The sequence below is a fragment of the Letharia lupina genome (assembly GCF_014066315.1).
Source record: "Letharia lupina isolate WasteWater1 chromosome Unknown contig_16, whole genome shotgun sequence".
NCBI lineage: Eukaryota > Fungi > Ascomycota > Lecanoromycetes > Lecanorales > Parmeliaceae > Letharia > Letharia lupina.
Window position 1 is genome coordinate 1,571,951 of NW_023502985.1, and position 22,011 is coordinate 1,593,961.

At 52.8% G+C, this 22,011-nt stretch overlaps 8 protein-coding genes across 8 annotated transcripts; 6 read left to right on the forward strand and 2 right to left on the reverse strand.

Moving 5' to 3' along the window:
* Positions 1-452: 452 nt before the first annotated feature.
* Positions 453-1,158, forward strand: HO133_003168 (uncharacterized protein; the record flags this gene model as incomplete). Its single annotated transcript, XM_037294092.1, has 3 exons — positions 453-491; positions 592-813; positions 928-1,158. The coding sequence occupies 3 exons, from the start codon at positions 453-455 to the stop codon at positions 1,156-1,158; spliced, it is 492 nt and encodes a 163-aa protein (XP_037150170.1).
* A 292-nt stretch (positions 1,159-1,450) lies between these two features.
* Positions 1,451-2,465, reverse strand: HO133_003169 (uncharacterized protein; the record flags this gene model as incomplete). Its single annotated transcript, XM_037294093.1, has 2 exons — positions 1,451-2,041; positions 2,103-2,465. The coding sequence occupies 2 exons, from the start codon at positions 2,463-2,465 to the stop codon at positions 1,451-1,453; spliced, it is 954 nt and encodes a 317-aa protein (XP_037150171.1).
* Positions 2,466-2,869: 404 nt separating this feature from the next.
* On the forward strand, positions 2,870-3,596 carry HO133_003170 (uncharacterized protein; the record flags this gene model as incomplete). The annotated part of the gene is made up of 2 exons (XM_037294094.1): positions 2,870-2,876; positions 3,067-3,596. The coding sequence occupies 2 exons, from the start codon at positions 2,870-2,872 to the stop codon at positions 3,594-3,596; spliced, it is 537 nt and encodes a 178-aa protein (XP_037150172.1).
* Positions 3,597-4,246: 650 nt separating this feature from the next.
* Positions 4,247-5,145, forward strand: HO133_003171 (uncharacterized protein; the record flags this gene model as incomplete). The annotated part of the gene is made up of 3 exons (XM_037294095.1): positions 4,247-4,376; positions 4,410-4,755; positions 4,782-5,145. 3 exons carry the CDS (start codon positions 4,247-4,249, stop codon positions 5,143-5,145), a joined length of 840 nt encoding a protein of 279 aa, XP_037150173.1.
* Positions 5,146-9,085: 3,940 nt separating this feature from the next.
* On the forward strand, positions 9,086-9,599 carry HO133_003172 (uncharacterized protein; the record flags this gene model as incomplete). Its single annotated transcript, XM_037294096.1, has 2 exons — positions 9,086-9,205; positions 9,276-9,599. The coding sequence occupies 2 exons, from the start codon at positions 9,086-9,088 to the stop codon at positions 9,597-9,599; spliced, it is 444 nt and encodes a 147-aa protein (XP_037150174.1).
* A 2,682-nt stretch (positions 9,600-12,281) lies between these two features.
* On the reverse strand, positions 12,282-14,171 carry HO133_003173 (uncharacterized protein; the record flags this gene model as incomplete). The annotated part of the gene is made up of 1 exon (XM_037294097.1): positions 12,282-14,171. One exon carries the CDS (start codon positions 14,169-14,171, stop codon positions 12,282-12,284), a length of 1,890 nt encoding a protein of 629 aa, XP_037150175.1.
* A 469-nt stretch (positions 14,172-14,640) lies between these two features.
* Positions 14,641-16,289, forward strand: HO133_003174 (uncharacterized protein; the record flags this gene model as incomplete). The annotated part of the gene is made up of 3 exons (XM_037294098.1): positions 14,641-15,189; positions 15,242-15,278; positions 15,328-16,289. 3 exons carry the CDS (start codon positions 14,641-14,643, stop codon positions 16,287-16,289), a joined length of 1,548 nt encoding a protein of 515 aa, XP_037150176.1.
* Positions 16,290-20,891: 4,602 nt separating this feature from the next.
* On the forward strand, positions 20,892-21,330 carry HO133_003175 (uncharacterized protein; the record flags this gene model as incomplete). The annotated part of the gene is made up of 2 exons (XM_037294099.1): positions 20,892-20,956; positions 21,027-21,330. The coding sequence occupies 2 exons, from the start codon at positions 20,892-20,894 to the stop codon at positions 21,328-21,330; spliced, it is 369 nt and encodes a 122-aa protein (XP_037150177.1).
* Positions 21,331-22,011: the final 681 nt, after the last annotated feature.

Consider the following 22,011-nt stretch of genomic DNA (forward strand, 5'->3'; position numbering starts at 1 on the left):
GACATAACTTTGAGTGAAAGAGGTTTCTTTACATAATGAACACGACAACTAGACACTCCCCAAGCCAGCACATCATCTTCCCCTACTCATATCCATCCCCGAACCGTCTTTCATCTCACGTCATACCTGTAGTAAATCATCCTTTCCCTAAGTTACTTAAACGAGAGTATCGTACCACCCAAAGCTAAAACGCGCTTGGCGCGTCGCATTGCGCCGTTTGCAGCCTAGCGCCTTCACCAGCCCCAATCTCCCCTTCCCGCCGAAGGGGGCTGGAAACGGTGTTGGGATTTTTTTTGACTCTCGAACAAACATTATTGTACTCTACCTACAGACTTCATTCCTACCATCCTGTCCCACAACTCATCTTCTCTTCTCTTCTCTTCACTTCACTCCTACCTGCACCTGCACCTCTCACCCTCACCTGTCGCCGAACCCGTCAGATCCCGCCCACCATGTCCTCGATACCCAACATGGCCCTCCGCGGCCTCGAGGTACGTACTCACACACCCTCTCCCTCTCTCTCTCCCTCCCCTCCCATCCCATCCCTCCCAAACCCACGACAACAACAGCAACAAACTAACCCCCCGCCAGATCTTCTTCGGCATCCTCGTCCTCGGCCTCTCGGGCCACCTCGTCGCCTCCCAGGCCTACGGCGGCGCCCCCTCGGCCACCAACTACAACGTCTTCCTCGGCATCTGGCTCCTCGTCGTCGCGGCCGTCGGCCTCGCCGCCTCCTTCGTCTCCGCCCTCGGCGGCGTCGTCATGGCGGCCCTGGACGCGCTGAGCGTCCTCTTCGCCTTCGCGGGCGGTGTCGTGGGTTTTTTGATTTTCCTTCTTTCCTCCCCCCCCTTCCTTCCTTTCCTTCCTTCCCCCCTCTCTCTCCGCCCCATGAACGGGCGCGAGGCAAACCGCTGACCGCCCGCCCAGGCCTACGCCGCCAAACTCGGCGCCCACTCCTGCTCCCGCGCCTCCTACACCGCCCACAACGTCATCACCAACGGCGGCGTCGACCACGCCGGCAACACCGCCCCGGGCGTCAACCTCGGCAACCGCTGCCGCGAGGCCCAGGCCGATACCGCTTTCATCTGGTTCGCGTTCGCGGCCTTTGCCGCGTCGGCCGCGCTGAGTCTTTTGGCTTGGAGGAGGGGGGGGAAGTAGGGTGGGGATGGGATGGGAGGGGAGGGGAGGGGAGGGAGGGGAGGGGAGGGGGGTAATGGGTGGATGGGACATGCGAGGGATTGAATCGGGGAAGGAGGGGAGGATCTTTTCGCACACGGCTTGCACGGCGGGTAGTGTTACGGCACCTGGAGGTTGGTAAAATCTAATTGAAACACGGCCCGAATCGAAATCTTCTCGTTGCTGTAATACCGGAAGCGATTGCTGGGTGTATATCCATCTATCTGCATGCAACTGTATTTGTTTGCGTATTGAGGATTTCCACCCCCGCTGCTCATGACAAAACGGCGGCGGCAACCAAGCCCAGAACGCCCAGCGCTATCACAGTCTTCACGTCAACCTCCAGCACACTCCCACCACTCCTCCCACTCTCCGCCACCGTCACCGCCGCCGCCGAACCCGCACTCGTCCCAGCAGGCGAACCCATCGTCGTCGTCGTCGCCACCGCCGCAACCCCACCCCCCGTCACATCCCCCGTCACATCCCCCGTCGACCGAGGAGCGAAACCCGCGCCCGCGCTCCCCGTCCGCTCGGCGTTCCCGACCGCTTCCCCGCAGGCCACCAGGGCTCTATAGCCCAGGTTGAACCGCTCGATCCAGTACGCCGTCTGCGTCGTGAGGTACGAGTCCTGGAACTGCTTCCGCGACGCGGGCGCGAAGTCGTGCGCGTTGGTGTAGAAGGCGACGGAGCAGGGGGAGGAGCAGTTGGCGGCGGCGGAGGGGTGGGTGGTGGAGGTTAGGGGGCAGAAGGCGGTGGGTCTGGGGGCGGTTAGCTTTTTCTTTTGCTTCTTCTTTTTCTTCTTCTTCTTCTTGTTTTCCAGGTTGAGGATCTGCGGGGCCAGGAAGGAGGGGGGTGGCGGACCCGTCTTTCGCGCACGATTGCGCATAGGTGTACTCGAACATTTGCCCCACAACCCACACGCGCACGTATGTGTTGTTCTTCCCCGACTTGACCGCCCGCTGCGTGGCCAGATCCCCTTTCGCCCCGCACGCCGAGCCCACATTCTGCACGTAATCTTCCAGCGCGCTCTTACAGCCCGGCGTACACATGGATGAGAGGTCGTCCCGTGTGGGTTGGAAATCCGGGCGCAGGGAGGTCACGAGGCCGAGGAGGGTTTCCGTGCAGGCGATCGGGGCCGCGTAGGCGGTCAAGCATTTCCGGTCCGTGGTGGGGGATAGTTGCCGCGCGGTGTAGGACCAGTAGGGACCGGTGTCGTTGAGGGAGAAGGCGGCGGAGGCGGAGTGGATGAGTAGGAGAAGAGCTGTGGGGAGGAGGGTCGTTGGCCTCATGGTGGCGGTGGTGGAGGAGAGGGAGCTGGAGACGGCGAGGCCTGGGGGATCGGATCACGGGTCGCGGGTATAGGAGATGAGGGCGAGGCTGAGGCGGCTGGCTCCGTCCTTGGGGGTTGTTCGGCCATGATATACATCGATATTGAATGCGGCGCAGGGGACTGCAAATATCCGAAACGATCCAACTGTGATCATTTCCGAGCTAGTATCCGTAAGGCTGATCACGGGCGTGCACGGACTACCCCAAAGTGGCAGCGACGTCTAATCGTATGGGAACACGCTACACTTTGTGGAGCCACACTCACTTCATGGGCGGTGAAGGTCACCGTCAAAAAATATATGAGCTGAGACTCTAGGTAGAAGGGAAAATTTTGTGGAATACATGTATCCACATGTAGGTAACAATGCCAAGTACGAATATTCGTCTGAGGAATCGAATTCTTACCCACATGGTCTTTTCTCTCTCTCTTTTGGGATGCTGGTGATAGGATGCCTGTCAGGCAAGATGATATAGCTCCTCAAAGTTCCTAACAGATCATCGTTTCAGATTCTCCACGAGACCTCTTACCAGAGCATGGAGAACCTTAGCCTGTGCTCGAAGAACATCAGAGACCAAAAGCACACTGCATCTCGGAGGTTGTCAACCTCTGCAGCGAGACTCGCCAGGATAGCTCCCAGAATCTCCCCTCTTCGCATCGGACCTTTGCGCTCCAAGATGTGCTGCTCGATGATCGGATAGAGCCTTGGGGTCTCAGGCCAGTCTCCAGGACTTCGAATACCGAGGTACGCCGTGGCAGCTTCAATGCTGGTCAGGTCTTTGTCCCGGGCGATCTGAGGAGCTTCAGGGTCTTGGAAAAGCTGAAAGCCGACACATTGCCCTTCATCGAATCTTCCCCGGAAGAGAATACCTTCAAGGCGGTTGATGAAGAGTTCGAGACTGCACGCCAAATGAACGTATGCAAGGGAAATCACCACTGCGCATTTGCGGCCAAAGAACGCAAGAACCTTGTTGATAAATATATCCACGATGCGATCAATACAGTCGGTCAAGTACATCGACCGGAGGTCTCATTGCCGGCATCCCTTGAGCAGATGACGCCCCTCTTGACGACCACAACTTTCCACCATTGAACCCATATCTAAGCGACTACCAGGGAGGTTGGCCAAGCTGAAGAAGTTGACTTTCGAGGGTGGAAATGCACTCTCGGCACAGAAGGCGGCACTCGCCCATGCCGATGTACAAGTGCACGACTAGCTCAAGCAGTAATGGTGAACAGTCCTCTTTTTCTTTCTAGCGCTAGGAGCTTGAGTGGTCCCTCGCCCTTTGCTCGCAGTCTTCCCTAGTGCCCCAAAGTGATGAACAATTCCGTGCTGTATTTCTCAAAGGCATGTGTTCCATACAGCTTGATTACTCACGGGTTGATCTCCCGAATGATGCTCGTCTTTACCGGTCCGTTTTCCGTAAGACAATCAAATTCGGTGGTTGAGCGAGAATAGCAAGACAATGTTGCCACACCGACTGCCTAGATGATGCCTTTCCGTCCGTTTCTTTGGCAAGCAGCATGTTGCTTCTGTCCGCTACACATAATCTGCCTTCATGGCCCAATACTGCGCAGGATTGATTCTTGAAGTCTCGATACTATCCGGCTTCAAAGTACCCGGAAGCCATAGACGAGGTGCTAAAGCTGGAAAGTCATCTCAATCTTCTCTTCAAACATCTTCCAACCCTCCGCTAGATCGGGTTCCACGATCAGAGCGTGACTGAGTCTAGTATCAAAAACATGATTCGAGCGATGCAAGCCAGCAGAAATGAGCCCCATGCGAGTCACGCACTCAGCAAAGTGGTTACCATCAGCTTCTACAATACGCAAGGGGGACGCGCAGACTTCACACTGCTTACCCAATGGGCATGTCTTCCGTCATTATGATTGATCCAAGATGCAGATGTGCATAGTTTTCAGGACGCCGAGGATCCAGTAGATGAAGATCTGCTAGCGCGAAAGTCCAACGTAATTGCTCTCGAGGTCACAGAAAGTATGATCAACGACAACGATCTCGATACTCTGCTTTGCGCTATCAAGGACCTACACACATTCAAATCTGAGTACGGCTTTCCGAACAACTCTGAGGGCTTTTGTCGAGCATCTCGACTTGGATACGAAGAATGGAACATTCGCGCAGTCATTGATATTCTATTCACTCACGCTCGCCACAGCCTCGCCGTATTGGATTCGACGATGACTGACAATCAAAAATATCTCACGGGCATCGCTTCGCTGGCAGAATCTTTGTCGGTTCTCTCAAACGATCCCGTAGGCTGGAGAAGCTAAGAGCAGACACTATGGTCTTCGTCGAATCGGAAGTAGAAAAACTCTTTATCACATACGTTCTGACGTACCTGACAGACGAGCCTTTCGTACGAATTATGAATGAGGCGGAGGGATACCCACCGGCACACGTGCGCCAGTTCGTGGATATACTCCCAGCATCGCTGGAAGAGCTTGTGCTCTTCCAAACTATGTCGGCGTATGCAGATGCAGAGCGAATATCTGATGGGATGCTCAAACACAAGCGGGAGGAGCTACCTGCGTTGGCAAAAACCTTTTGGGAGGGACTGGAGCCGCAGACCTTGGGCGAGATGTGGTATTGTAAGGGGCTTGATATGGACGTGTCCTGGTAAGGCTTCTCGTTGCCGCTTGAAGACTCGTTACAGTGAATATAAGACTACAAGTTCTATATCCAGCAATGAATGCGCGGGCGCTGCAGTTTTGTCCGCTACTCTCTCCCATCGTCTGGCGCCGGGGTGCACAATGTCTTGGCTGTAGGGTTTACCTATGAGTTCTCGGTAAACAACCGGTTGATTCTCTGAGAGATTCTCGTGCCGTCAGGCAAACAAGTCTCGTTCAAATTCTCGCCCCTCTACCTGGTATCTTCGTCGCCTTCTATCATATATACGGACTTCTTGCTACGCTTTGTAAAAGATTGCGCTGGAAATTGGTGCTCGTGCAACCCGACTGCACAAATGGCCTAGTTTCCAGGCCGCCCCCAGTCCCAACCCAACTCCAAGTCAGAGCCAAAGTCTGCCCTAGAAGGAATCCCGTTGAGAATCAAATCTAGCTTGGAATCTCTTCTAGCTGAATTCGTGCTCCAGATCATCGGTGATATCGACCATGAAGATATTCAAAAAATTGCACGTTGCTGCTCCATAATTTGGAAGACTGCTGTAAATGTCCTAGGGTTTCACAAAAGGCGAAGAGAATGTCATAACGTTCGGTTGGGCTTATTGAGCGATAATTCTGGACTATCAAGCCGTCCCATTGACTTTCTGCGCGACCTTGTTATGGATGACGGACTTGCCATCTGTCCTAAGTGGATGATCATAGATTGGTTGCCGACGTTACCTGCATCTCGGGCAGAAGCGGAAGAGCTGCATCCTTTCCTTCTCGCAGTACAAGCAGATAAGATACAAAGTCTGTTTGAATGAATGTCGATATCTCTCAGTCTCACGGGATGACGCAACCTCGAGGATGAAGCATCCGTTATTCATTACTGGCCTGCTTCTCTCTCTTCTTCCAAACCTCCGGGCCATCAAGTAGCGCAATTATAGCAGCAACGTGTGGAATTTCGGCATCGTGGCCCACAGGATTGCCTGTGTAAGCAGGCTCAACCGGACTACAATAGAACCGAGTACGGAAGAGCCGGGTGAACAAGAGCAAGACAGATCGGATCCAGATAATACTCACGCTCTCGCTCTCAGCAATCTAATAGGTTTAAACATCGATGATGATGAGGCACCATATCAGAATGTTGGGGATGTCGCATATTGGGCATGGCTTCCGTCATTCTAATCGAGCAGAGTAATTTGATTGCACAGCTTCAATAATAGGGAACATCTGATACATCCTGAGGTACCATGTCATCAATCAGAGGCAACCAGCCTCGGACTTGAGGAGTGCATGGTGAGCGAACAGGACTTTCACATCTTGCACAAATCCATCACAAGTTTGAGAATTGTCAAGTTTCACTATGGCACTCCAAACAACGCCGAAATATCACAACGCGTTTCTGAACTTGGAAAGGAACAGTGGAACCCTCGCGGAGTTGCTGAGGCTCTTTCGAAATACACTAGCCACAACCTGGTCACCCTTGACCCTACTAGGACCGGAAACCCATATTACTTCCATGGAGATTGTCTCGCCGGTCGAATCTTTGTTGGTTCTCTTCGCAGGTTTCGTTGACTTCGAAAGTTGAGAGCAGATACTATGATCTTCATCGAGTCATCTTTAGAAAACCTTATTATCAAATAGGCCCAGATATACAGAGAAGATGGTCAGAAATATTTAGTGAAGAGAATCGAAAAGACGGAGATTCCATCGACTGACCAAGCGCGTCGTCTGGTACAATTGCTGCCGGCTTCTCTCGAGGACCTTGTGCTGTGCCCGACACATTCTGATGCTCGCTGGACAAATGGCGCCTTGTTTCTGAATGCGCCGACACTGAGATCTCAAAGGGTCCCGCATCTGAACAAGTTTGTTTTTGAGGGCATTACCCCGCTTCAGAGCCTAGTAAAAATTTGGAAAAGTGCTGGGGTCCAGATGTACTGGCAGAGTCCGTTCCCAATGCCTGAGAGCGCTTGAATGTTATAGCTTGAGCCGGACGGCCAGATTGCACTGAGAACTTTTTGGCGAACAGAACACAGACACTTGATCGGATGCCGTCAAGTGAGGTGGGTTTTCCCCTCAGTACTCGACCAACATCTTTTCATAGAGCTAGGTTATTTACTTCTCTTGCTATCCGATGAGGCTATATAGATTCTACATCAGTGTATAGATACATCAAACCGAGCCTTTCAGAAAATAGCTGAGGGCAAAACTGTCAGGCTAATCATTTGTGAGGGAGCAAACCATATCTCTACGACTACATGGGCCAAGGAATGGTCTACAAGAAGGTGTAGCGCGCGGCGATTTCCAAGGCAAGCGCTGCCGCCAGGTTTCAGTGGAGCTTTCATCGTTCTAACTTCAAATATTTCGCACTTCTATCGAGTGTGTCAGTTAACGATGATGATGTTCTGCCACAGACGTGTGACTTAGAACATCAAACCCCACTCTTTCCGAGCCTCGACACAGAAACCTCAATGCCGTGGGACTCTGACTCACTGTCAGGAGAAGCTAGATTTTTTTACCTCCCGCTCTACACCCTACACTGACTCAACACTCTCATCATCGTATCATTGGCTTGTGATATCCTTCGACCCTCCATCCCGAAGAGGTCTCAGTCATCGTTCCCTCACATATTCGGCCTCTGCGAAGCACCTTTACCTTCATCTCGCTCTGAATCATCCATCCATACAGATGCCTCAGCTCCTCGACCTCGCAAATGAGACGCTGCAACAGATCATTGCGTGTACCCATGTTGAAGACATCGAGTCATTCTCCTCATGCAACAAGCACATACGTCTGTTGTTTAGGCCTGTATTGCAGCTGCACACGGAGAGGGGGAAGAAGAACTACTCAACAATAAGCTTTGATCGTTCGCATAGTCAAATTAAACATCCCCACCCTGTAATGCTGTTGCGCGATTCTCTGGAGTGCCCGGCAATTTGACACTACCCTACGAAGGTCTTTATTGGAGACTGCGAACTGTGCAACTACTCTGGCTAGTCTAGAAAGCGACGTAAGAAAGGGAATATGGAGTTCAGTAACATCATTGCTCAATGCACAGACTTACTGTCCGCTAGATTGAATGACTGTCCATACATTAGGAAGTCCAATAAGCGGGGCTGGAAGTTAGAGATATGTGCAGGAAATGAGTGCACCGCAGTCACTTTCCTGCTTCCGTCCTTCCCTAACCTCAAGTTTATCACTATCTCCAATGCAGGATGTGAACCTAGTCGCCTGGTCGAAGCCGTCTCAACGATCGCAGCAGCACATCACAAAACTCCGGAAAGCTTCCATCCACCCCAGAAGCTGACTACAGTAAGCTCAAATATGAATCCCCTGAAGGGATAACCTACACCCTCGCATAGCTTCCATCAATCCAAAATCCACAATTGACTCCCACTTCCCGTCCATCTCTGACCGGGAGAATGGGCGCCTCTGCTAGGCGCACAAGACGACGACGAATAGAGCACCTGTGCATGAGTTTTGCAGCAATTTCTTGATACTACCCAATAGGCATGTTCACACGGAAGACAAATGGCTGTTCCTGCATCTGTTTCAAAGCGAGTGGAATCTTGCCCATGATTAAAGGTCACTGGCTCCGCATGCTAGGTAACGGTCGATCGCTGCGCGATAGGGTTTATTGCGAAACAAAGTACACATTGATGCTAAACACGTCACATCCCTGTTTCAGGACCAGTTTCGTTTCAATGTTGTTTCAATCTCTGATCCGTGTTATGGCTTCGGAAACAGGTCGAGAAACCGTCACGAACCAATTGTTTCATGTTGGTTTGAAACCCTTTAAGGATGGCTTTCCTCGTTTCGCGATTCCTTATACACAGCTTTTCCCTCCCATTTGGACCTTTGACCTCCATAACTTTCCTCGAGAAGCCCACAGGACTTTAATCTGCTCTCATCACCTTTCAACATATCATTATCTCTTACTCGACGACGAAGATTATAATGCACTTCTCCGCCGTCATACTTGCAGCTCTGAGCGCCGGCGCTCATGCCCTGCCCACCGCCGATGCCAACATCGGTGGCGATCTAAGCAGCAACCTCAACCCTGGACCCCACAATCCCGTAAGTGCTTTTCAGAAGCCAACCTTTTTCGCCCCACGTCAGCAAGACTTTGTCTCAAATAGATATATAGGCTATCGGTATCTTCTCTAACCCAAGCTGCGAAGGCAAAGAACTCCAAACACCTCTCAGCTTTCCGGCTGCCGGCTGCTATCCGTTCGACTCCGCTTTCGATACCGTGGGCATCAATTTCGGCGGCGATGACAACTGCGGTCTCAATGTCTACACGGACCCCAACTGTGGTAACTTTGCAACACATACGTTGACGGGCGATATCAATGAGTTTACGTGCTTGAGCATGAGCGCGAATGGTGGGCCTTGGAAGAGTCTGGCGCCGGCTGAGTGTCACCCCGAGGCGATCACGGATAATCCTGGTGTACCTGAAGCTCAGAGTTGATTCTTGGTATGGGTGTTGTGAGCTGTGGCATCGTTGATCTGTTGGTGCCATGATGGACTGTTTTGTTTTGGATCTACGGTGCTGGCACATAAGCATCTCTCATGCAGTTGTATTTGGTTTCCTGCTGATCGCCTAATTTATTAAAATGTTACTGTATTATACTGCTTTTCCTTGTATCAAAATCTCCCAGGTTCATCACCTTCCCAGACAGTCTCGCAATAATCTGCTTTTTTCTGAGCAGGTAAAGGATGCCCAGCCTCAAAGGCCAGCCAAGTTTAATGCAAAGTCTACAGGATATTTAAGGAACGCAGACAACAACGCCTGACCTATTGCTAGTTCAACGCTTTTCTGCCTGTCTTCATGTGTCATCATCTCCATCCACATCAAATACCAAAGAGATATCATTAGAGACCGTAATAGAGAGCCATGGGTTCTAATGTTTGCCTGGCGCCCGCCACGTCCTCCGACATGCATCCCCACCTTAGGCCCCCTCTTCGCCTTGGCCTTCGATACGGATAATCTCTGACGGTTCATCTTTTTCCATGGCCACGACCTCAACCTTTCCAAACAGAGTTGGCAGGCCTGCTATTAAAGTGACTACGAGGACCCGAGCAAGAGGTTCTGGATGAAACCACGGGGGAGATCGTAGGCTTCATCACATGGTCTGTGATAGAGAAGCAGGGGGACGGAAGCGAGAGGGGTCTCCGGCCACCGCCTAAGACGGAGTTCAACCAAGCGGTCTTTAGGAGGCTTCAGAAACAGAGGGTGCATACGATAAGGGGAGGCGGTATATTCGTGAGCTCCATCGACATCTATCTTTTGTTGCAACCTTGTCAGGTGAGTTCAACTGATAGGCTATACAAGACTTTAATACTCTAGCAGTCTCTCCGGACCATCAACGAGAAGGTATAGGAGAAATGGGTATGCAGCACTTTGTAACCGTCGATGATAGAGAGCAGCTGGATACGTATCTCAAATCTCAGATGGTGGCGCACAAGCTTGATCGAAGGTTGGAATGGGGGACATCGAGTACCTCGATACTGATCTTGACAAATGGAGCTCGTATATAAGGCTTGGTATCCATCGGGTTGCGTGTATGCTGCGGCATCCAATCGACAGAGCACAGACTGGGGAAATGTCCGAGGTGCACAGAATCTCAAGCTGACTCGGCTCAGATAGATTTGGGGGACCTTGAGTCTTCGGCTATCGTTCATCAGAGCAGGAGCAGTGGAGTCTTTAGCCGTGGCTGTCAGAGTTCGCCTCTAGGTGCTTGCACTGCTTGGGACTCCCAAATCTTTACGCGATGTCTGATGCGACTTGCGCCAATTCTTATGGGAACCAATAATGTCTTCGAACCGCAATTGCCGCTCGTTCTCAAAGTCAAAACCTCTGGATCCGTGGTAGGTCTTTGCGTTTTTCTCCCCCACTGCTCGGCCTTGGGCGGTGCTCGCTTAATTTGCAAAAGTATTCACTCACGCGCAATTGGAAGAAGGTTCCTGCGGACATCACGACTTCTGTTTTCATGTCCTTCACACTGCACAGTCGCACGAACCCACCTATCCACGAGTCTCTGCATGTCATCTGCAAGCCATGCATCCACTCCTTAGCCTCCTATTCCTCCCTCCGTTCACCCTCCTCGTCACCGCAAGCAACATCCCCAACATCCTCCTCACCCCAAGCCTCTCCCCAGCTCCTGATCTCCACCCGGCCACCTCAAACATACCCCTCTCACCCCCCCACAACATCACCACCACCACCAATACCGACATCCCATCATTCCTCGACACAGTCACCTCCGCCGTCCTGAAAACAATCGCCAAACACCCCACCGCGACCTTCCGCTTCGTCCGCGCCTCCTCCCCCACCGGCCCCACCGCCTCCCTCCCCTCCCTCACCCGCGTCCGCATCGTCTTCAGCATCCGGGACGGTCCCACCCACCACGCCTTCCGCAGCCTCCACGTCGACATGACCCCCGTCTGGTCCGTCTGGGACCCGCCCGTCCTCTCCCACGACGACGTCCCCGCCGAGATGGGCGCCATGCGCCTGGACGTCCGCCTGGACCTCGACGAGGCGTGGCGGCTCGCCCGCGAATGGGGCTTCTACCGGCTCTGCGAGGGCGTGCTGCTTTACTGGCCGTCTTCGCCGCCGGCGCCGAAGGCGCAGCAGCCGTTTTATCGGTTCCAGGGTTTGGGGCCCGGGTTCGGGTTTGTGTATGTGGGGGCTTGGACGAGGGTGGTTACGACGGATTTGGATGGGGTGGGGGTGGGGAGGAATGGGAGTGCGGCTGGGGCGGTGGATGCGGTGTGAGAGGGTCTGAGAGAGAGGTCTGTGGGAATGGGTGCGGGAGGAGGGTGCTGTGGATACGTCTTAGATGAGTAGGTCTGCTTGTCCGGTAGGCTTTTCTCGCCGGTCTGAAAGTGAGCTTTGGGATAGTTTACAAGTTTGTCAGGTCGTGGCTCAAACTCCTTAGGAGGCTCTTCACAGTCCTTGGCGTATCTGGCCCCGATGTCCTGCTCATTCTAGACGACAACAAATATTGAGCTTTCTAAGATCTGGAGGCATGTTCGGGGATGAACCAGTCCACGAATTTCGGCAATACAGGAACTAGACTATAGAATGACCAAACCACCCGTATCTCACCATCCTAGTGATATTCTCTCTAGACACGCCAGCACCCTGAAGTTACTCCCCGTTGATGATGGAGACGTTAGTGGTTGAGTCGGAGTGAGGGATATCGAGGATTGGTGTCGCGACTTTGGGACCTGCGTTGTCGTTGGAGGGGTGTTCGACTGGGATGCCTTGACCGGTGGTTCCAGGAGTGAAGGCGGCTGAATCTCCTTTGGCCTCTGTGCCAAGCGTGTCTCCAACTTCTGTCCCGGGCGGAGAGCTGTCGACTAGGGCTTCTTGGGCCGGGGGAGACCTGTCTCTGTCATCGAGCCTCCGATCATTTACCGGCCCGTTGCCCGACGTACCCCGCATCGTCCAGAGATCCCCCACACGTTGAACTTTGGATGCGGCAATTCTACTGAGGTTCTCCGCCAGCTGGTCCAGCATCAAGGCCACACGGTCGTGATCGTAGAGCTTCTCGTCCCATTTGGCAATTATCCTGAGATGGTCATGATGCTCCCAGACATCAATGACCAGCGTGATTGGAATGGTGAAGGGGGTGTGCAGATCGCGCCGTCCTTCGAGTCGCGTTATGGATCCATCGGGATTCTCAAAGTCAATGACGCGTGCCGGCATATCGTTACCCATAGGATGCCAGTTTAAGGCTGACAGACAGATAGCCCGCGGCCCCAAAATCTCCGCTATGACTCTGCGGCTTTCGCGCTGGTACGGAATCGTCGATAACATGTGGTCTTGCGTGTCTCGCAGTAGGTCCTCGATTGCCTGATCAGCACGGAGCCGGGGACGAAGATACGTTCCAGCCACGAGTGGCCCCATGATCGATTCGACTCCAGGTAAAGGGTTGTCGCGCGGCATCCGACGCCCCGACGCGACTGACATGAAGAGGATATCATTATGCCGATAGACATTCCCAAGGGAGATTGCCCAAGCCGCATGTGCCATTGTCGACAGAGCAAATGCAGATCCTCGTCTTCTCAAGGGCATGATCTTCGTGAGACGTGTCGTCTCGTATGGCGTGTAACCGGAAGCGACGTGGAACTGATCCCCGAAGCCCTGGAACCCATCAAGGTATGATTTCCAATACGCCATGGACTTTGTAACATCGTCTTGAGCTGTGGAATGTTTTTGGAGCCATTCGCCAAATTGCTTGAATTGGGCTCGCACTGGCTTCTGCCGTAAGGCTTCGAGGTCGCGCAGTCCTTCTTCCAAGGCGTCAAATACGAGATGGTTTGTCCATCCATCATAGCCGCTGTGATGGGACGTGTATGCAAAGTAGAGATCACGGCCTTCTTCTATGAAAGCATATCGGAACAGCGGATCGCCGTATAGTACCCACCCGTCCTGGGAGAAAACGCTGTTCCGGTACTCGGATAGATTGGTGCCTTCGTACCATTCTGCATTGTCCTTAACGACGACTTGATAAAGCGCACCTTTGTGCTGCACTAATCGTGTCCGTAGGATTTGATTCTTTTGTCGTATTACATCGAACACCTCGCGTATGAGATCTTTGCTGGCGGGTCCGTGGATTTGGAACACATATTGCAGCATGGCACTTCCATGCTTCATGTGCCATTGTTGAATTATGTTTTGGATCTCGATAGCTGGAAAGATGTCTTCAATTACCTGCGGATTGATCTTGCAGGCTTCTGCACAGGCTTGGACTAGGTCCTCATCAAGACTTTCTATGATAGCCTTAGGGGCGCTGGTTTCCGGCGTTACGCTGATCTCTTGGCTGTTTGATGCCATGTTCTTCAGCATTGGAAAATCGTAGATGGTGCCGTTGTCGAGTTGGATTTTATAGCTTTCTGCGATGCCGATGAGGCGCATGGCTGCTACGGAGTCGCCACCTTCTTGGAAAAAGTGGCTGTCGCTATCAAGCTCATCCTCCTCCATGTCCAAGACTTGACACCATGCGGCTCGCAGACGCGTCTCCATGCTCTCCATTGTTCGTGTACTCGTGTACAAAGGAGCAATGTCTGGGTTGCCTGGATACACCAGAAGCTCAATTAATAACAGTACGATTGTATCGGAATGACTTCATGAAGACGTCAGTGTACCATGATGGTTGATATTTGAGTACCTACTTAATCGGGTTTCGCTAGCGCAAACTTTGATTGACTCTGACCAGGCCGAACGCGAGAGGTTGCAGTCACCGAGCGCGAGCGAACGGTCCCCTATATATTTTTGGCACATGCAGCTAGTGATGGCTGAACATCGTTTTGCTCACCACATCCAACTTAATCTCGCTTTCCGCTTTCTCTTATCCCCCTTCTCGGTGCTCTGATTGCCGAAAACTGATCGCAAAAGTGATCGCCATTTTCTTTTGACTTGCGTTTCCAGAGCATATTATTGCCGTTTTTCTCCTACAAAGCTGTCTGGCATTGATCCCATCACCTCTAGATGCATCCCTGCTATGGAAAACAGCATTAACACTAGTGGTGCAAATGGCTCTTCGGAGCACCCAGAGCCAAGCATTATCGTACCTGGAGAAGACGTTGTCACCCTTTCGCAGTCTCAACTGGAACACCAAACCAGGCTCCTGCAACAGAGACTTGCAGCTACGACTGACTTCACTCAACAAACAATCGCCGTCGCCTTGCCTAATTCCATTGAGCTGGTCACTGTGTTCCTTGCCATAACGAAGCAACGGGGCATCGCTGCTCTTTTGAACCCTAGCAACAAAGAAAATGAATTTGACTTTTATTTGGGCGATGTGAATCCAGTGATGGTCATTGTACCGAAAGGGGCGTACGAGGCGAACAGTGACTCAGTCAGAGCGGCCAAGAGACATGGTGCTGGAATCGCCGAGTGCTACTGGGACGGACAAGATGTAATTCTGGAGATAATTGTCCGGAATGTGCGGCCAAAGGGCGAGCAAAGGGCGACCACGTGCATTGAGCCTCTTGATACTGACATTGCTTTGCTGCTGCATACAAGTGGGACCACTGGAAGGCCGAAAGCTGTGAGTCTGGTGTTCTTGGAGATCAAATGCTTGTTTGACACGTATCCTTCAGGTGCCATTGACCCACAAGAACCTTGATGTGTCTGCGAGTAAGTACATCCCATCTGTGAGAGTGACATCGGCGGTAATGGGCCGTAGAAAACGTTTGCAAAGGGTACAATCTTAAGGTAGACGACCGTACGATGCTCCTTACACCCTTGTTCCATGTTGCAGGCCTGCTCGCCTGTCTCGCCACTTTGAAGTCTCGAGGAGCCGTCATTTTACCTCCGAGGTACTCACCGAAGTCTTTCTGGCAAGACTTAACTGAGCACAATGCCACTTGGTATACAACGACGCCAACAATGCACCGACTGATTCTGCAGCTTCCTCCTCCTGGGGTCATGCCACCTAGGCTCCGATTCATCAGGTGTAGCTCTTCACCGCTACCACCTGCCATGTTTCGTGAGCTTGAATCAAGATTCCAAATTCCCGTGGTTGACTCGTACGGTCTCACCGAAACCTCGTCCTTTTGCACATCCAACCCTCTGCCTCCAGGTCCTCGACTACCGGGCAGCGTCGGGATCCCGCAGGGTCCTGAGGTTACGATTCGCGATGAGGCTGGCGCACCGCTTGATGCTGGACTCGAAGGAGAGATTTGTATGCGAGGAGACAACATTACGAAAGGCTACCTGAACGACCCTGATGCAAATGCTCGTCTGTTCACGCTGGACGGTTTCTTCCGCACTGGTGACTTTGGTTATCTGGATAGCAATCATTATCTCTTCATCACAGGACGCATAAGAGAATTCATCAACAAAGGAGGGGAGAAGATCAGCCCGGTCGAGCTAGACAACACCGTTACGCAGCATCCGGCCGTGGCCGAGGCGGCGACTTTCTCCATGCCCGACGACATCTATGGGCAAGATGTCGGTCTGGCTGTAACATTAAGGGAAGGTGAACAAGTGGAACGATCAAAGCTGAAAAGATGGATTCGAGATAGGGTCTCCGCACACAAGGTGCCGGCCAAGATATTCTTGGTGCAAGAACTCCCGAAGACTGCGACGGGAAAGACGCAACGGCAGTTGTTATCTCAGCAAGCGGCTGATGGCAGGCTGGGATAGTCTTATTGCTTTAATTTTTTGGTTCTGGAGCAGTCTCAAATGTCCGCTGTTATCGCACAGAACGCTGTAGCAAAGGGCCGGCCTGACTGGAGGAGGCCTAGATCTCCACCTTTTCCAATATCGTAACACTTTCTTGGCACACTTGATCAAAGATGGCATCAGAGCCAGGTCTGTGGGATAAAGGTCCCAAGGAGGGGGACTAAACTTCTTATTCACCCTGTGATCGATCTTGCCGTATTCCTACACCCTGATATGCGTACATTTTAGGCATATCCAATCAATGTTCCCTAGCTGAGCTGGTAGTCGAACGCCTCTGACCGAAGGCGAGAACAGGGTGTCGAACAGGATATGATGGGAGGATGGGAGGATGGGAGGACGAGAGGACGGGTTTGCTCCGTCCGAAGTACTAGAGCCCGGGGGCCTGGTTTAAGCTCCGAACGAAGCGGCGCTAGCAGGCGGTTATTCGTATCGCACCCGGAAAGGTACCCGGTATTGCAGGATCCCCCGGAACTCACACCCGGATTTATCGGATCTTAGACCGTGCATTACCGGGTAGCACTCGGCTACAATTAGCCACCGATCATACTAGCATCATCAACCAGGACATGCACGCCTTTTCAGTACCTGTCCGAATGGCGCCGTACATCAAGCATCTTCGTCCCCTCCCGGTAAATGATCTTCAAGTCACATTACATACATCTTCTAGCCATGCATCGCCGTCAGCTAGAACTACGGCATCGGCATGACTCGGGCATGATCACGCATGTACAGGCACTTCCGGCATATCTTGAACGACGCCCACCGCATTAATAAGCCGGCGTTCATAGGTAAAGCCGGTTGGGTCTGGCTATGGGGCACGTTAGCTGCAGCATCCTCCCCAGGCGATTTACCGAACCATACCCCAAAATTATGAATTCTTACCAAGTCATTTCCTGAACCACTGTCACTGATTCATACTTATACACCAAATCTGGGGGTATGATTCGGCAAGAAATCATATCCTGGGGAAATGGTTCGCCGTCGGCGTGGTAGCAATTTGCAACACCCCCGCACAACCAGCGCAAAGAGCTCCATAGCCGACCTTGGCCTCATATTGTTGAAAGTAGGATATCAGACATGTTAGAAAGAATGATTGTGACTGAAAGACTGATTATTGATACATGGGATGTACGGATATTTATGTATATAAAACAGGTGGCTGGTAGCTAGTGGCTAATACGCGACATGTATGCGATAGCCGAAGGGGCTGGTATTATAACACATATACGCTACTGTTTTTGTCTCGTGACAACTAGTAAAGGTACAAATGGGAGCCTATGGAATCCCTCCTACACACACCTGAAGAAGGAAGGTTTCACGTCACACCCAGCCGAACTCACAACCTCTTCTTTCCCCGTTCACCCCAAGTCGCGCGGCACAAGTTCGGTCTTCCGTCGACCATGCTTTTCCTTCATCTTGCCTTTCTCCAATCTTGTCATTCACTCTCGCGAAAATGGTTGCACAAGGCCGGCGACTCTTGTGGCAAGCAGTCGTCGGCGCTGGTCTTGCTGAGATCACACTCGCCTGGGACGAAGCTGTCCTTGGTGCTGTCGTTCCAAGAAGCTATGCATGTAGGTACCGGCTACATGCCGTACAATTCGCCACAGTGGGACCGGGGCTTAGTGGGTCTTATGCTACTGCCGCCGTTTCAGGTCCTTGTCAGCTACCCTGACAGGGGTAGGAGACAGGTGTTCACTAAGAGCTATATAGATGCCAGTCTTGGACCTGCCGATGGCACTTCTTTCGGGTTCGTCTCTTTCATAGCCATTGCATACTTTTTTCCCACCCACCCACGCCTGTCCCTAGTCATTCTACTCCAGTTCTATGCCATGGGCATGGAAATTTCCTTGCGCCGGGGTACGAGAACAACGTCTGTTTAGACCTCTATTTTCGCCCATTCAGGCTTGCTATCCCCGGCACGAGACCGCCAAACCATTTATTTACCTCCTATGTGCGTTACACTTGTGCGTATGATGCGCTTTTTCACAAATAGAATGAGACAACTAATCTGCCCTTAACTGACGTCCTACCAGCGGCCGTCCGTGACCACGATATCCATGATCAGCTCAGATTTCATACTTGGGGCTTGGCTTGGGAGCTCCCTTCTCATCTTCTTGTTCGGCATTTGCTTGGGCAGACGTACATGGCTCCTGAATGGCGACACTATTTGGAATTATCGTCACCCTCATTGCGGTCACCAGGTACAACTATGGTCCGATGATTGCCGGTAGAAACTTGCTTGTGGGTCTTGTGTAACGCAGCAATGATCCAACAAATAGCGGGCTTCATAAAGGTCACGGCTGCCATATACGTTAGTGAGACGGCAATAAAGACTAACAAGCGTTCGTCTGCTGTCCACTATCTCATCGGTAAAGCGAGTCTGGGGTCTGCTTCTGCACATTGGCTGTGAGGGGGCGGTGCTGTGAAGGCGGAGCCGGAGGTTATCTCTATCTTATATGTTTTGGATGGGCAATCCAGGCGAGCGAGGAGCGCGAGCGGGCTTTGCTGACGGACGGAGCATGCGTACGACCCAAGCACTGGGTAAGCGCGCGGTACGAGTATGTATGTAGACGGCGTCGTGGGGGGACTCGGGGCTACAACACTTCGGAACGAGACGTACGTATGTAAGTACTGGTAAATGATGCAAGAGGCGAAGCATGCAGTCATACCTCCGAAACACCAGAATCATCAAATATATCAAAGTCCGCACAAATCATACCCGCGCTGACCGCACGCCCTGGCAACGATCCCGAAAAGCCAGGGTTTCCACCCCGCCGGCTCCAGCCTCCAGCGCGCCTGTGAGCTGGTATCAGACGTTCTGCATCTCCGACCACGCGAGCGGCATCCTCTTGCATGTCTTCACGTCGTCGGAGGGCCAGAATCGGACGTGCGCCTTTTCTCCGCGCGCACGTCGGGCCCGGGCCGTTTCTGGGCGTGGGATGTCGTACCTACGCCTAGAAACAGCGACGGAACGGAAGTCCCGCCGCTGGATCGGAGCGGAAACGGCGGGTGTTCTGCGTTCGGTGTTGGAGTTCCCAGGCTGTGGTGCGGGAGTCGCGGCTGGGTGTGAAGATTTCTCCTGAGGTGCAGCTGCGGATAGTGGGGTTTGGGTGGGAGGCGACGGAGGTGCGGTGGCGGGATGGTGGGTGGGAGATCGTGTTAATGGCTTGTGGGACTGGTGATGGGGTGGAGTTTTGTGGGTTCGTGGAGAGGGGGGAATGAAAGGTCCGCGCTGGAAGAGGGGCTGGTCTTAGGGGGGTAAACGTCTACTTGCATAATGAGACAGTAGACCCTATACATCTGTGCTTTTTTTTGTTTCTACTTAACAACAATCCCTTGCTCTTCTGCTAAGAATAGTGCCCAGGCAAGACGATACTCTTATACTGTACCCCCTTTTCAACCTTCCGTCCCTCTGTCGCTCGTTCTCCATGATGACGAGTACTTCATGTGGACAGGATAGTGTTGAACCGGTCCTTTTTAAAGGCTGTCTTCGATTTTAGCAGCAAATAAGAGTTATGAGATGGAAGTAGAAAAAGCAAAGACACACTAATGGGACGCGCCGCCGACTGACGGTTCCGTCGATGAGCATTGTGCATGCAAATAGAGCGATTCGCTCGAGCTCGGTCTGTCCCGCCTATCGCTCCACATTCGGTCCTGGCTGCCACAGGAGTTGACTAGTTGCCCATTGCCACTATCTCATCATCGACTTGTCGATGCAATTGGTCCTCTAAGTTGCGCGATACCTACTGACTTGACTGGGGGGGGGGGAAGGTGGGGGGCAGACTTCTATTCGATTTTCGTACTCTGACGAGCTGAAGGACTGACAACAAGTCTGCGACAATCATGTATTGATTGACGGAGATATCGTTGTACGCATACCAAGACTTGGGACGAGGGGGAGCACTGCCTGGTGCTAAAGTCGCCCATCGTAGGTACTGATACGTACCGCGAACGGGTCTAGCGTTTGGAAGCCGTACATAAGGGTGAAGTAGAATCTAGTCTGCTACCAGGCACTGCAGTTGTCACAGTGAATCAGCTTCAACACTCGACATCCTCAACAAAACCAGCGCATGGGCTGATTTGCTGTTCGGATCTACGCCAAATTTCGAAGACGCAGCTGAGGGTTTTGGCTGCTTGCTTCCGGCGCGTGGAGAACTGGCACCTGAGTTGGGACAAGTAATGTATAGATGAAGACGGGTAGAAAAGGGGGTTCTGCCCCTTTTCTGGGGGTTTTTCCCATTCGCGAGACCCATATTGTTACTTCACATTTTGCACTGGTTGTTAAAAGGAAACCCCCACGTTCAGCTTCTTCCGCAGTACTTTCTCTGAGCGAGGTCTCCTATGCGCACTTTTCATGCCGCGTATCAACTTAGTTTGTCCTAGACTCTCTCAACTTCGACCCGCTTGATCCGGCCTTTGTCTGCGAAATGTCCTCTCTATCTGTGATTCCTGAGGCAAAACGGGTCTGGTCACCACGTCCACCGCGAACTTATCTTTAGAATCTTGGTGCCAGAATTGGAATCCCAAAACCAATAGATCAATCATCTCCCCCGGTCCTTCCCAATGGCGACCCCTGCCGCGCAAAGATCGTCCCACAACACCGATGCCGAGTACAACCTACCAAATGAGTAGGCATCATCCCCTCTCCCTACACCCCCCACGCACTCACACGTCATGCCACCACCAACGACCCCCCAGCACCGTCGAGCATAACCGCCTCGAAGACCAAGCCGCCGGCTTCGCAGACCTCATGCACAACCGCGTGATCCACGCCCCCCTCCGCAACCCGCACCGCCTCCTCGACATCGGCTGCGGAACCAACGCCGTCACGCACCATCTCGCCGCCACCTACCCGACCGCCTCCCACATCTACGGCCTCGACCTCTCCCCCGTCCCGCACATCCACCGGCCCCGGGCGGCCCCGACGGCGAACGTCACGTACATCCAAGGCGACGTGAAAAAGCTGTCCAGGACCGACGAACGGCTCGCGGCCGGCTCTTGATCTACGGCATGGTGGACTGGGCGGGCTACATGCGCGATACCGTGGTGCCCTTGTTGAAGCCGGGCGGGTGGGTCGAGTTGCAGGATCAAGCACGGCCGCGTCTGCAGCGACGACTGGGAATGGGTCCGGGCGATAAAGGCAGGCGCGAAGAGGAAAGGCTTGGATCTGCACTGCGGCAGCAACGTGGCCGGATACATGCGGGAGGCGGGTCTGGTCGATGTGGGTATGACGCGGTATTCGGCTCCGTTCGGAACATGGGCCGCGGATCAATGGCCGGAGTCGCGGCGTATCGGGGCGCATCAGGCGAGGGAGCTCGCGCCGTTATATGAGTTTATCGTGCCGCAGATGGTGGAGGGGCTGGGGTTGGGCAAGGCGGAGGTGCAGGAGTTGGTGAGGGAGAGTCGAGGGTGTTTGCAGGCGGAAGATGGTAAGGAGTGGGTTATGTATGTGACTGTAGGTCGGCGGCCGCCTGCATAGCGTAGGCTCATCACGAATCAATCATATATACGCTTCACGGTTGCAAAGATGAACACGAGCCGCCCACAATCCAAAAACTGATTGCGCCCAGCATCGATCGGCAGCGGCTGTATCTTCGGTAATACTTTTGAAGTAGTAGACTAGTGTTGAAGAAGACTTTCTTCATGCTCAACGAACTCTCATCATACGGTCCTTCCAATACAT